This window comes from Hyaena hyaena, unplaced genomic scaffold (genome assembly GCF_003009895.1).
Source record: "Hyaena hyaena isolate Hyena2069 unplaced genomic scaffold, ASM300989v1 scaffold_440, whole genome shotgun sequence".
NCBI lineage: Eukaryota > Metazoa > Chordata > Mammalia > Carnivora > Hyaenidae > Hyaena > Hyaena hyaena.
The window spans coordinates 632,775-646,020 of NW_024081072.1; the positions used below are offsets into that span (position 1 = coordinate 632,775).

At 49.8% G+C, this 13,246-nt stretch overlaps 1 protein-coding gene across 2 annotated transcripts; it reads right to left on the reverse strand.

The window, feature by feature from the left end:
- Positions 1–8,325: 8,325 nt before the first annotated feature.
- Positions 8,326–13,002, reverse strand: LOC120245914 (protocadherin-8). 2 transcript variants are annotated; one of them, XM_039253146.1, is made up of 3 exons: positions 10,476–13,002; positions 9,781–9,988; positions 8,326–9,290 (listed from the first exon to the last, which is right to left on the reverse strand). In XM_039253146.1, the coding sequence occupies exons 1-3, from the start codon at positions 12,810–12,812 to the stop codon at positions 8,914–8,916; spliced, it is 2,922 nt and encodes a 973-aa protein (XP_039109077.1). In that variant the 5' UTR covers positions 12,813–13,002; the 3' UTR covers positions 8,326–8,913. The 2 variants fall into 2 exon arrangements, with proteins under 2 accessions (XP_039109077.1, XP_039109075.1); XM_039253144.1 differs by having other exon boundaries at positions 10,185–13,002.
- Positions 13,003–13,246: the final 244 nt, after the last annotated feature.

The window sequence follows — 13,246 nt, forward strand, 5'->3', positions numbered from 1 at the left end:
CCTGGGCAAGCTAAGAAATGAAGTGATCCTTCAAAGTCATACTCTTGTTGTGGTTAAAAAACCCAACAACAACCGAAACACTCATCTGCCCAACCATCGGAAATTGACAAATGTTAATGTTTTGTCATGTTCATTGCAGATCTATTTAAATAAAAGAAATAAAACATTACAAACAAGATTCAGGTCCCCTAAGTCTATATCTTTTAAATATTCATTGAACATTTGTTTTGAAAAATGGCTGTGAGAAAAGGCAGAGGATAATTACCCTCTCTTCCTCCCAGTGGTTCAACTTGCTCCAAATGTGCCTGCCCCATTCAGCAAACAAACAAACAAACAAAAAAACCCCACCACCATTAATTGATGATTAATGACCTTCCTTAGAAGGCCAGTCAGCAGCTGATCTCTCCCCCTCCCCATCCCAATATGCCAACCACATGCAGTTCTCTTTTTCAGAGGTGTTCTGGAAACTAGTTGTGGATCATTGCATTTCGTGGGGATTTTGACAGAGCTTCTTATAAACTGGCTGTCTATGTACTGCCTGGGCCTGTTCATTCCTTCTTGTCTGGCTGGAGTTACGTGCGTTCACATGGATGACTTGGTCAAGCAAATTGGTAGCTATCTATGTCCTAGTCAGAGTGAGAAAGAGCACAAACAACCCACTCTTGCTCTTCTTCCTTCCCACATCTCCACAGCTACAGTAAATCAGATTGCCTGACTTTTTTTTTTTTGACTGCATCTGAATCTAATGCCCTCAGACTAGAAATTTCCATTATATCACTCAGCGCGTGGCAAGAGCAATGGGCTTCTCTGATTAGTGAAGCTGAAGAGCAGAAATGAATCACAGCCCCTTTCGTATTCTAGTGCATGGGTCTGGGAGGAGTGAATGCAGGAGGTTGGCCAAAACACAACCCCAGTGACTCAATTCTTAAATGATTTAAAATGAACATAAGCCTGGGACTTATGTTGAATAAATATCTCCATTTAATAAGCACTGAAGAGAGGAGTGAGGTGACAGGACTAAGGAAAGGAAAGGGAGGATACCTGCTTCTGATCATCTTTTGCTCAGTTTCTCTTTCTGTAAGATGAGGCCACTTATCATGATCAGTGACAGAGGGCTGTCCTTGTGAGCAATATATTTTAAAAAGCATCTTGAAAAATACCTTACAACAAATCAAAGACAATTTCACAGGAAGAGGAGTTGGGTTTTATTCCATAAAAGGAGAAAACAATAGACCTAGTCTTCCAAATCAGCTAAGCATCCATCCAGGTAAACAAGAATTATTCTGACTTTTCTTAGAAAACTGGAAGGAGTTTAGAGGCTCTTAGAAGATGAATGGAATAAAAGCTACAGTGCTAAACTTTCTACCATTTGAGAATCAGGTAGAGCAGGACAGGACCCTGAGACTACCTGAAGAGAGGAAGAAAGGGCATACCAGGAGTTTGCATAAACTAATAACTAATAAGCTTGGGAGGAAATATAAACGTTACCTTATTTGACCCCCAAACCAGAACCCCTCACCCTTTATTCCATCTGTTCATTGTCTTACCTTTGCTGGAAAGTTTCCAGTGACAGGAAGTCACCACCTCTTGAGGTAACCCATCTTAGTTTTGAGTATCATGCATTGATATACATTGTTTACCAAATCTCCCCCATGAAACGTTAGTGCACTGAGTCCCCTCATCCCCCACTCCTTCCCCTCCAGACATGTCCCAGTTAGTCCAGCTTCCTGACAAGTTGTACCACTTAGAGCTGTGCACAGCACTCCAGCAAGAGCCTAATCATCTGTGAGCAGCGTGGAGTGGCCATCAGCAGACGTCTCCAGGCCCCCTTTAATCTCTCCCGACACCTCTCACCTGTGTGTTCTGGGAGCAGAGAGGTGAGGGGAGGAGAGGATAGAGGCAAGACACAAGGTGTAGATGACATAGCCCTTAGCATTCTTGCTGCGTTTCAGCATCATTAGTTCATTTTCAGACATGCAGTGAGGTCGGTGATTAAGGACTTTTGGCTGATAAGTAGAATGAATCACAAGGAGGCTCAGTGAGGGCTGAAAGTCAGTCACTGAATAAAATTGAGATTCCATTTCCACCCACTCACCCTCTACTGCCAACAGCCCAGTTCTTTCTCAGTTGATCTAGTGACATTCATCAGAAGCAAATCTTCACCCCTCAACAGCTACTTTCCTAGAACTGATAGGAAGAAAAATTAGCAAAATGGACAAAGTCACAATAAGATAAGAGACTAATAGCCAAAATTTAGTTTAGAAAACAACTAGATGCTTTCATCAACTGCACGGTTTCCTGTGTTTACCTAGAACAAATTGTAGATTTGACAGTTATTTGTATTTGGGCCATGTTGCTTCAGATACTGAAATGGTTTAGACCACAAGAAATCTCCAGAAAAATGGTGCCCACACTCTTCTGTGAGTGGCTTGAATTGGGTCTAAGAGATGCTGCTGCATTGGGACTTGAAAATGGGGGAAGGGTTGATCTTCAATAGGTAAGGTGGCTTCTATGTGGACAGGGCTGATGCTATTTCTGTGGTCTTCTGGAACTCCTGCCACAAGTAGACCAGCTGCGGTGGATGAGATCCTGAATCTGTTGGTCATGTCTGATTTAGAGGCATATTTAGCATAGTCCCCCCTCGTAGTGAGTTATGTTGACTTGTAGATGAAGAGTCCCTTGGCTATGGTGTGTAACCATGACCTTTTGTGCTTGGCTCAGTAAATCATTTCATTCAGCAAGTGCTTTTATTGAATCCTGATTATGTACCAGTCAGGTGCTGGGGATAGAGAGATGAAAGACACAGACAGTCCTTGATTTCATGGGCCACCGGGGGAGATAGATATGTGGAGCTGTAATTAGCCTCAGTTTGGTAAGTGCTAAGGAAGCACATAAGAGGTGCACACTGCCCGGTCTGCCTGGTGGCTGGGAGAGGAGGTGAAATGATTCTTGAATAGTCTTGAAGAATCAGAAGAAAGGATCATAGGAGAGGAAGGTGGGGAGAGGGAGAGGAAACAGAATGGTAGCCCTGGCAGAAGGCCAGGATGAAGGGGTGAAACATATCCTTGTGGCTGAGGTTCCAGGTGTGCGTATGGATGGGCTGGCAGGGAGGAAGGGAAGCAACAGGACCCGGTCTGGGGAGGGAGGGAGTGGCAAGAGCACAAAGGGTCTGGGATGCCATGGACAGCATTGCAGACTTTATCCTAAAGATGGTGGGAAGTCATGTGGGTATGAATCAACAGAATGAGTGAGATCAGATGTTTAGAAAAGGTCTTTATGGCAGGAATGTGGAGGCTTGAGTGGAAGGGGACAGACAGAGCAGATAGCTTTGGGCTGGAACCCAGGAAAGACACCATGAGAGTTTGAATAAGGCAGTATTAAAAAAATTTTTTATGTTTGTTTTTGAGAGACAGAGAGACAGAGCACGAGCAGGGGAGGGGCAGAGAGAGAGAGAGAGAGAGAGAGAGAGGGAGACACAGAATCCCAAGGAGGCTCCAGGCTCTGAGTAGTCAGCACAGAACCCCACCCTCACGAACCGTGAGATCATGACCTCAGCTGAAGTCGGATGCTTAACTGACTGAACCACCCAGGCACCTATCACTTGTTTCTTTTAATGTTTATTTTATGTTTGAGAGAGAGAGTGAGCAGGGGAAGGGCAGAGAGAGAGGGAGACAAAGGATCTGAAGCGGGTTCTGTGCCGACAGTGGACAGCCCAATGCAGGGCTCCAGCTGTCTTAAGAATCTGTGAGATCATGAGCTGAGCTGAAGTTGGATGCTTAATTAACTGAGTCGCCCAGGAGCCCCAAGTATTTCTTATTCTGTGTCAGACAGATGTCCATTTTAATCTCAGTCCCCCACTGCCACCCTCCCATATTAGCTGTGTGACCTACAGGAAGTTACTTACGTCTCTAAGTCTTGCGTTTCCCATATATAAGATGGTTTAATGAGGACTTACCTTGCAAAAGCTGTGAGGATTACGTGTAAAGTGTTTAGTGCAGTGTTAGAGCACAGTAATCACTAAAAAAATGGTATCTTTATTCTTGTTCATATGCAGCCATCCTGACTTGGATAGTCCCCCTAAAAGCAGGCACTGAGGCAAGGACTTGGGTGCAGGAAATTTATTTGGGAAGTGATCCCAGAAAGCACAGGTGACTGAGAAAAGTGAGGTAGGGAAACACCAATGAGCGGAGGTGCTGCTGGGTGCATTGCTGCTGTGGGCAACTGAAGCTCAAATTCACTTGGGGCTCTAAGGAGAACTGTGTAGAACACAACTCAAAATTTCCCCTCCAAGAGACGGGAAAGCTGGGGTGTTTGTCCACCAAACTCATCCCTAATTGCCTGAGGTTTGCCTCTGCAGGTCTTAGATCCCCTGTCCTTCCAGAATGCTCTGTGCACAGGCTGAGTAAACTTGTGTGGCCCTAGCAGTGTTGGGGCCTCAAGCAAGCTCAAGCAGCAGAGATAGACGTGATGATGGAGACTGTCACAGATGTAACCCAAAGCGTCCTCTGAGGCTGAGGTGGACTTAGCAGACTTGAGAACTTGGGCAGAGCATCAGATCTCCTGTGGTGGAGTGAAGGGACACTTAAAAAGATATTTAGAGGGGCACCTGGGTGGCTCAGTCAGTTAAGCGACCTACTCTTGATCTCAGCTCAGGTCATGTAGAGCCTGCTTGGGATTCTCTCTTTCCCTCTCTCTCTGCCCTTCTCCTGCTCTCTGTCTCTGTCTCTCTCTCTGTCTCAAAAAAAAAAAAAAAAAAAACAACCCTTAAAAAAAGATATTTAGAAAATAGAACCAACAGATCTTGTTGAGTGGAAGAAAGAAATAGGGTGGATAGAGTCTTAAAATGGTGTGTATTTTGGGTTTGGTTTATAAACCTCAGTCCCATTCATTGGGTTTAGAACAATTGTCAGAGAGGTAGTTTGGGGGATGATGGTGATAAGGAAAGGGGGTGATTTCCATTTGGTCATGTGGAGTTTGAAGTGCCGATGATATAGCCAAGTGTCACAGTGGGTGGGCAAATGGAATTTCCCTGATTCACATTAAACCATGTGGATTTTATTCAGACATGTTAAAATTTCTTTTACAAGTTTTGTGGGAGCAAATCCTGTGCTCAGATAATGAGTGAAGACTTTTTCCCCCTGGTAAAAGGGCACATTTAATCTGGCGGTTTAAGTGATGGCTTTTAAAACAGCCTGGTGTCTCTTTTTACCTGCTGTTCACTCATTAGGTGGCTTTGAACCTGTTGGTGAATTCCACTGCAGATTATTTTCCTCCGAAGAAAGGGAATAATAAATACTCTCTTGAGTTATTGCATAGCTGTTGAAAACTAGACAGCATTTTCAAAGCCCTTCTGACTTGTTGCAAAGCACAGTGCTCCATCGAGTATTGTATTACTTTGCTTCAGTTTGCTTTTAAAACTTACAGCATTCCAATTATCCTGTTGTTACTGAATTCAATACTAAAGTGAATATGCTTGTTTTCTAAAATGGAATTTTTAGATGATAAAACCTTTATGTGCCAAGTGAGATAAGCCAGATAGTTAGCTAATTATGGCATGGAACTCATCCTGATTGTAGATATATTTTCTCTCCATGTGCACATATATTTGTATTGAAAATATGCATCCTGTTTTCACTCTATTTCAGAATGCATTTTTCAATAGATGTTGAAACCACTTACATTTTAATTTTCTGAAGTGGTTTCTTTGATGGATATTTTATTATAGGAAGTGTAGGACATCCAAGTCAATGGGGCCAGATATAAAAATATGAAATTGGGAAAGTCTGGCTTGAGCTTTCTCTTTCAAGGTGACTCTCCCACTTCCCCAAGGGCTTTCCCATGTCCCGGTGCTCACTGTCGAGGTGCCCAAGGATTGTTGGCCTCCAGCTCCAGAGAGGTGTTTGTGATACCAGCAGCGATCTCTAAGGTTTGCGAACTGGCCTGTGATGTTTACTTTAGCCACACTTGTTTGTAGAGTGCTGAGTATACGCAAGGCTCTGAACGACACACTGAAAGTAGAAGACGTGAAGAAAGCAAACGGGTAGTGGAACAAGGCCAGACAGCCGGAGTCTGTGTCTTCTTCCTTAGTGGTGGGACTGGGCTGATAGTTACCGTAGAGCCTGGCTTTCAAGGAAGGCAGGAGAGAATGTAACAAGTATTACCATGGGCTGGGCATTGTCCTAAGCATTCGGCTTTTATAGTACTTCATTTAATTTAATAAGTAATATGTTTTCTTAGAAATGTGCACGAAAGTCAACATTTCTAGAGAAAAGTGTGAAGCTCCATTTCTCTCAGTTTCTCTCCCATTTCTCTCTCACCTAGCTCCCATTTGTCTGAGAGCTCCTGCTGCTGGCCCTTAGGACTCCCTCCTCCCCTCCTTTTTTTTTTTTTTTTTGGTTTAAACAAATAATTTTAAGGACTGAATTGTATGTTTGATATTCTTTTAAGTTCCAAGCAAAAATAAGGTCTCTTAATGGTCCTTTCTCTAAGGGAAAAATATGATGGTGAAGTCCTAGGGGTTTTGACAACTGCTTTTTTGGATTAATGAAATAGTTTGCATGGCACAAAATAAAATAATGACAATGACATTATTTTACTTTGAAAGGACAAAAGCAGGCACATTCAGAGATTGAATGCTTTTAGTTTTATTTATTTATTTATTTTTAAATATTTATTTTTGAGAGAGAGAGACAGAGACAGAGCACAAGTGGAGGAGGGGTAGAGACAGAGAAGCACAGAATTCAAAGCAGGCTCCAGGCTCCTAGCTGTCTGCACAGAGCCGGAGGTTGGGGCTTGAACCCACCAACAATGAGATCCTGACCTGGGCCAAAGTTGGCCGCTTAACTGACTGGGCACCCAGGCGCCCCTGAGATTGGATGCTTTTAGACTGCAGTGTGGGATTATTGGTCCTTCTGCTCTGCAGTTGATGGGGCTAGCTCAAGAATAAAGATTTAGATGTTGAAATGGGAGTTCTACCAGAGCTCTCTCTGCTGGCGCCTGGTGGTCGTGGCTCTGGAGCTGTCTGCTAACCTAGCCACATCAACACTTTCTTTTAGAACCTGAGGTCTGGGCAGTGTGAACTTGTCAGGCGCATGCTCAGCTCAGTTGCCTGCAGAAAGCGCTGAACTTTGTACAGGCCGTGGGTGGCGAAGCACTTGTGTGCCCACCCTGCTGTTCAGCTTGGAGCCACCACTGGTTTCAATTATGACTTCCAACAGGCAGCTTTGAGGGCTCCTCTATTCATTATGGTGCCTCACACTCTATAATTAGTAATAAGCAAACACAGGCACTTCATAAACATAAAGCGCTAAACAATAATCAGGCAATGCATTGGACTTTTCCACCTCTTTGTTTCTTTCAAGTTAAAAAAAAAACACCTCTTGTTGCTTCATTTTGTTTTCTTGCCTTGAATAATCTGGGTTTGAATCTCGTTCTGACCACTGATTAGCTGTGCGACTTTGGGCATTTTACTTACCTTTGCTGTGTCCCACTTTCCTTATCAGTAAATGGAGATAATGATAGTTCCCATCTCATGGGTGTCGTTTGAGGATTAAATGGGATAATTCATGCAGATGCTTTGTAAGGAGCTCTGCTCATATTAAAGCTTGTTCAGTAAATGTTAACGTTTATTGTTATCATTTCCAATGAAATGAATGCATTGCATATAAGAAATAGATGTAGGTCTTTTTGAGTGTCTTTTTAAAAACCTTCCATAACAAACATTAAGTACACGTAAACACACAAATAGATCAGTATAATTACCGTCCCCCATCTCCACGTGTACCCAATCTAGCAGCAGTAATGATCAATATTTTATCAGTCTTGTTTCATAAAGCCCCATGGTTTCTTCTAGAATATTTTAAAGCAACTCTCAAGTACCATGTCATTTCACCCATACATTTAAGTGTCTTTTTGCTGTTAACATCCTAATATACTAAGAGCTCCTTGAGACTAGGTCTTCTTAACCTCGAACTCCAGCTCTTAGGAGTTACTGCACTTGGTAAAAACCCAACAGATGTTTAATTAGTGAATGAACAGCCCAAACAGCTTTCTCCACTTTTTGTAGATGCACCATAAATATCTGTTGAGTGAATAAATGAGAACAAGGATTTTATAGAGTGCCTGATGTATAGGGAGTTGCGCATGATTTATAAAATAAAGTATTTTTAATACTCAGATGAGAGTTTCCAATACTTGGAAGTTTAATATTGCTGTGAATATTAATAATGCCCAAATAATGAGCACTTGAAAGAAGGTTTAATTCTGACACTTAGATTATTTGTGAACGTCTAACTGTAGGCAACTTCATGAAAAGCAATTAGCAGATTCTTCAAACACATGACAAATCCTTTATTACTGTGCTTATAAGAGACACGGTTTACAGAAAACCAAATGTAATTAAATAACAGTGAACTTGAAATCTACCACAGACTCAAGATATACAAGGTATACTTGGCAAGGCAAAAATTCTCAAACACTAGGTTGTTTTGGGTGAAAGGTAAATTTCCATTAAGTAATTCCCACATTTTTTTTTTTGTCTTACAGACAGTTCCTTTGGCAATAACTTCCACTTTAGCTTTTATTATATAAAAATATAACAAAATTTCATTATATACAAACATTACATTACACAATGTACAGGTTAAAAACACTAAGAAAATGGCAAGCTGCAAGTGAAATTAAAGTCAATAGCATGAGAAGAAAAATTAAATACTGCACACATTTCATAAAAATTACATTAACTACATTTTTGTTTGCAAATACCAAACAGTACCAATGTGATTGGAAATAGCTTCCAACAACTTCATTTTAAGGCACATCTTGCATATTTATATATACAACACTGAAACCTGTCAATAACTTAGGGGCTTCTCGGAGTGACCTGTATATGTTGTGAAGACATGCAGCATGGGATTACACATTTTCATTGGCTTCCTTCTTTGGGGACAGGTACCTGCCAGGGGGGGACTGATAGAGGGGAACTCCAATCTCCTGCAAGTCTGGGAGCCTCCCCGGACGGGGCGGGGAGAGCAGAGTGACTATCCTGTCATAGTCCCTGTGTAGCACTTTCTCATAGACGCTCTGCAGCCCCACTGTCTTGGGCAGCTGGGCCTGGTAGTAATTGTCCCTGCGCAGAGGATCCCGAGGCAGGGACGTGCTCTTACAGAAGGTAGACATCTGGGCCGGTGGTGGGTGAGGTGGGGGGTGTGCGTTGGGTCCTCCGCATGAAGGGCTCCAGCAGCGGTCAGAGTGGCCCAGGATCTTACACTCAGCGGTGCACGCCCACAGTCCTAACAGAAAAGAGAAAGGGAGAGAGCGTGATGATTTTGCTGAGATTGCACACAGCTACACCTCCCTCTTCGGAATGTCAGACAGGGTCAAGGCAGCTGAAAAGAAGAACATGAGAGGGAACGCGGTGACTCAAGATTTGAAAGGAATACTGTTTCCTGTAAAGCCACCTTTAACAGGGAGTTGGCTCAGCTTTTTTGGCTGGAAGCAAATTAAAAACCAGATAAGCAGAATTCCCCTTTTCAGGTAGCTAGCGTCACCCCTGCCTCCACCTAACGGGGTGGGAGTGTGTTCTTTATTCAAGTGGTGGAGCTGCCTCCACGGGACATTTTGAAATTCCTCTCTCTGAGGAAGGCTGGGATCCCAAACCCCGAGGCCTGAAAAAGTGGGGAAGGAAGCGGGGAGGGGGCTGGGAGCGGAGACTGAGAGGAGGGCAGAAGGGGGCGGTGAGAGAAGGCACTCTGAACTTGGCAGGAAAAGAAGAGTCCTCACCACTCTGCATGTGGTTGATGAGATCCTTTTTCAGAGCGTCCCCGCTGATGTCAGAATCGCTGTCGTTGAAATCACTGTCCCCTTTGCCGCTGTCTTTGCCGCTGAACTTCTCCGCTTCTCGGCCGGAGATGGTGTTGAAAGAGTGTCCTTTCCAGACCGCCACAGGGGGCGCCGGCTCCTTTCCGAAGCCGGGGGAAGCACCGTAGGGCTGCAGCAGGAAATGGGTGTAGGGGGGCAGGAGGGGTGGGGGGAGGGAGCGGTGTAGATTGGACAAGAAACAAAAAAACACCAGGTGTGACAGGTTAGGCCTCTCCCGCGCAAGCACACCCAGACCCCCGCCAGTCCCTTCCCCCAGCCTGTCCGCGGAGCACGGAGAGGGGCGCCCAGCCGAAGGAAGGCCTCACCTCGGCGTGCGCGCCGCGGAGCCGCTGCTGCCCCTCGAAGTGACAGGAGCTTTCCCCGGTGGCGCTGCCGCCCTCCGAGCCCGGCACTTCGGCCGCTGCGACCGCGGGCGGGGGCGGGTCGGCCGCGGGGCTGCCAAAGGGCGCTTTGCCGCTGCCAGGGAAGGTGAGCACGTCGAACATGTTGGGCCTGGGCCCGGCTCCCCGGGCAGCCTCCTCCGGGGAGCCGGGAGCCGAGGCTCCGCCGCCCGCCGCCCCGGGCCGCTCTTCCCGGCGGGCCCCCCCTTTGCGCACCTCCTTCTTGCGGCGGTTGCAGGTGGTGGCGATGGTGATGATGGCGGCCAGCAGCAGCGTGCAGCTTCCGGCCAACACGATGATGACGATCAGCGGAGTGTCCCACTGTAGAGCCGGCCCCGACGCCGCGAGCCGAGAGCCGGGCGGGCGAGAGCGCTCCGGGCTCCCTGCACTGGCGGGCGCCACCAGCCCGCGTCCGTCACCTACTGTTACCACGAAGCTGACAGTGGCAGTGGTGGAGAGCGGGGGACGGCCGCCGTCGGAAATAACCAACAGAGCGCGAAACACGCGGCCCGGCGGCTCCTGCGAGAGGTCGCCGGTGAGCACGATCTCCCCCGTGCGGCGGCCAATGGCAAAGGCTTCTCGCGGCTCCTGCTGCAGCAGCTCGAATGCCAGCTCCCCGTTGGCACCATCGTCCGCGTCCCGGGCCTGCACGCGCGCCACCGCCGTGTCCCTTGCCGTGCGCCCGGGGACCGCTACTTCCAGTGTCCCATTGGCCGGCGCCGGGTGCACCAGAACGGGTGCGTGGTCGTTCTGGTCCAGTACCCTCACTTGCACCAGGGCACTGCTGGAGAGCTGAGGGGAGCCACCGTCGCTTGCCTGGATGCGCACGTCGAGCTGGCGTAGCGTCTCATAGTCGAAGCTTCGCAGCGCGTAGATGGCCCCGGTAGCCGGGTCCACCGACACATAGGTGGACACCGAGCCCCCCGCACGGCCTACTTCGGCCTCCAGCAGCCGGTAGGTGACCTGGCCGTTGCGGCCCAGGTCCGGGTCCCGGGCGGCCACTGTGGCCAAGTAGGCCCCGGGCGGGTTGTTCTCACGTACGGACACCTCGTAGACCGGTCGTGTGAAGAGTGGCGCGTTGTCGTTCTCGTCGCTCACGCGCACCGTGTAGGGCCGCACAGTGCGTAGCGGGGGCGCGCCTCTGTCCTCGGCCACCAGCGTCAGGTTGTACTCAGCGATGCGCTCGCGGTCCAGGGACGCAGCGGTCACCACCAGGTAGCTGCCCGCGTAGGCCGGCTGCAGCCGGAAGTGCTCGTGCCCGTAGAGGGCGCAGCGCACCTGCCCGTTGGCGCCCGAGTCTCTGTCCGAGGTGCTGACCAGCGCCACCAGGCTCTCGCGCGCCGCCCCCTCTGGCACCAGCGAGATGGCGCCGGCCTCTGGCGTCCCAGGCCCGGTCGGCGAGGTCGCGTCCGCACCCCCGAGAGCGGCGGCGGCGGCGGCGGCGAAGGGAGAGGCGGCGGGCGCGCCTGGGGCGGCCAGCGGGGTGATAGTGATGTCCGGAGCGTTGTCGTTGACGTCGCGGATGCGCACGATGACTTTGCAGGTGGAGGCCCGGGGCCCGGGACCGCGGTCCTGAGCCCGCACGTCTAGCTCGTAGGTGTCCTGGCGCTCGTAGTCCACGGGTCCCGCCAGGGTGAGCCGCCCCGAGCGCGGGTCCAGGCGGAAGAGGCGGCGTGCCTCGGGCGGGGTGCGCGCACCGAAGGCGAACACCACGTCGCCGTTGGGACCCTCGTCGGGGTCGGCTGCGTCCAGGTCCAGCAGCAGGGAGCCCACGGGCGCGTCCTCGGCCAGCTCCACCTCGGCCACGGCGCCCTGCGGGAAGGCCGGGCTGTGGTCGTTGGCGTCCAGCACTCGCACGCTGAGGGCGGCCGTGGCGGAGCGCGGCGGGCGGCCGCCGTCCTGGGCCACGAGCTCCAGGCTGTAGGCAGCCTGGCTCTCGCGGTCCAGCTCCTGCAGCAGCACCAGGTCCGCGCACTGGGCGCCGTCCGCGCGCGTCTGCAGCTCCACGCGGAAGGGGCTGTGAGGCTCGGCCAGGCGCACGCTCTGCAGCCCGTTGGCGCCCACGTCCTCGTCCACCGGCACCTCCAGGGGGATGCGCGTGCCCACAGCCGCGCCCTCGGACACCTCCACGGGGATCTGGGCCCTGGGAAAGCGCGGCGCGTGATCGTTGATGTCCCTCACCTCCACCTCCACGTGCACCAGCCGGAATTGCTCCTGCGAGAAGCTGACCACGTCGAAGGCCAGCACGCACTGTGGCGCTTGGCCGCACAGCCGCTCGCGGTCCAGGCCCGCGTCCCCGACGGTCAGCTGCCCGTCGCCCTCGCGCACCCGCAGCAGCGAGCTGTTGAACTGCTTCATCAGGCGGAAGCTGGTGTCTCCGGATACTTTCATATGCAGGTCCTCAGCCAGGGTCCCGATGACCGTGCCTGGGGCGTCCTCCTCGAAGGTGCTGTATCGCACTGTTTTGCTCTGGGCCACTGAGAGAACCCAACAGAGGCTGAAGAGCTGTAGAGGGATAAGGCAGGGGCTGCCCCCGCGCCTCACCGGACTCATGCCGATAGCCCCAAGTACTATTCCAAAAGGCTGAGGGAGCAATTCCTCTCTGGTTTGCAGGTGCAGGTCCGGGCGTGAGTCCCAGGCTCCTCGGAGCACGCTCTTTGCGAGCCCAGTGCGGAAGATCTGAGGGCTGCAGCTCGAGGTTCCGGCGCTCAGACCAGCCCACACTACACACCTCTCCCTTCCTTCTAGCTGCTGGAGCTGCGCCGCTGCGCGCCGCCTCCGCTTTTATAGCAGCCGATATGCAAATAACCAGAGCCGGGCAGCCAATGGCAGCTTCGCCCTGGCGCCGCTCCTACGCCAGCCTCTGACAATCCCTTTAACGTGGAAAGGCTTAGAGGGGAAAACAAGAAAGGAAAATGAGGGAATCTTTTCTTTGTTTCTTTAACTCCTTTCGCCTTTGCCCCCGTTCCTGTCAGTGCCCTGAATAC

Bases quoted from the DNA above. Each gene is read 5' to 3' on its own strand.
- LOC120245914 (XM_039253144.1), bottom strand. From the start codon at position 12,812: ATGAGTCCGGTGAGGCGCGGGGGCAGCCCCTGCCTTATCCCTCTACAG. The intron at 9,989-10,184 runs GTGAGGCCTTCC...TTCCTGCTGCAG, and splicing joins TCCGCGGCGCGCACGCCGAG to CCCTACGGTGCTTCCCCCGG. The intron at 9,291-9,780 runs GTGAGGACTCTT...CTTTTCTGTTAG, and splicing joins CATCAACCACATGCAGAGTG to GACTGTGGGCGTGCACCGCT.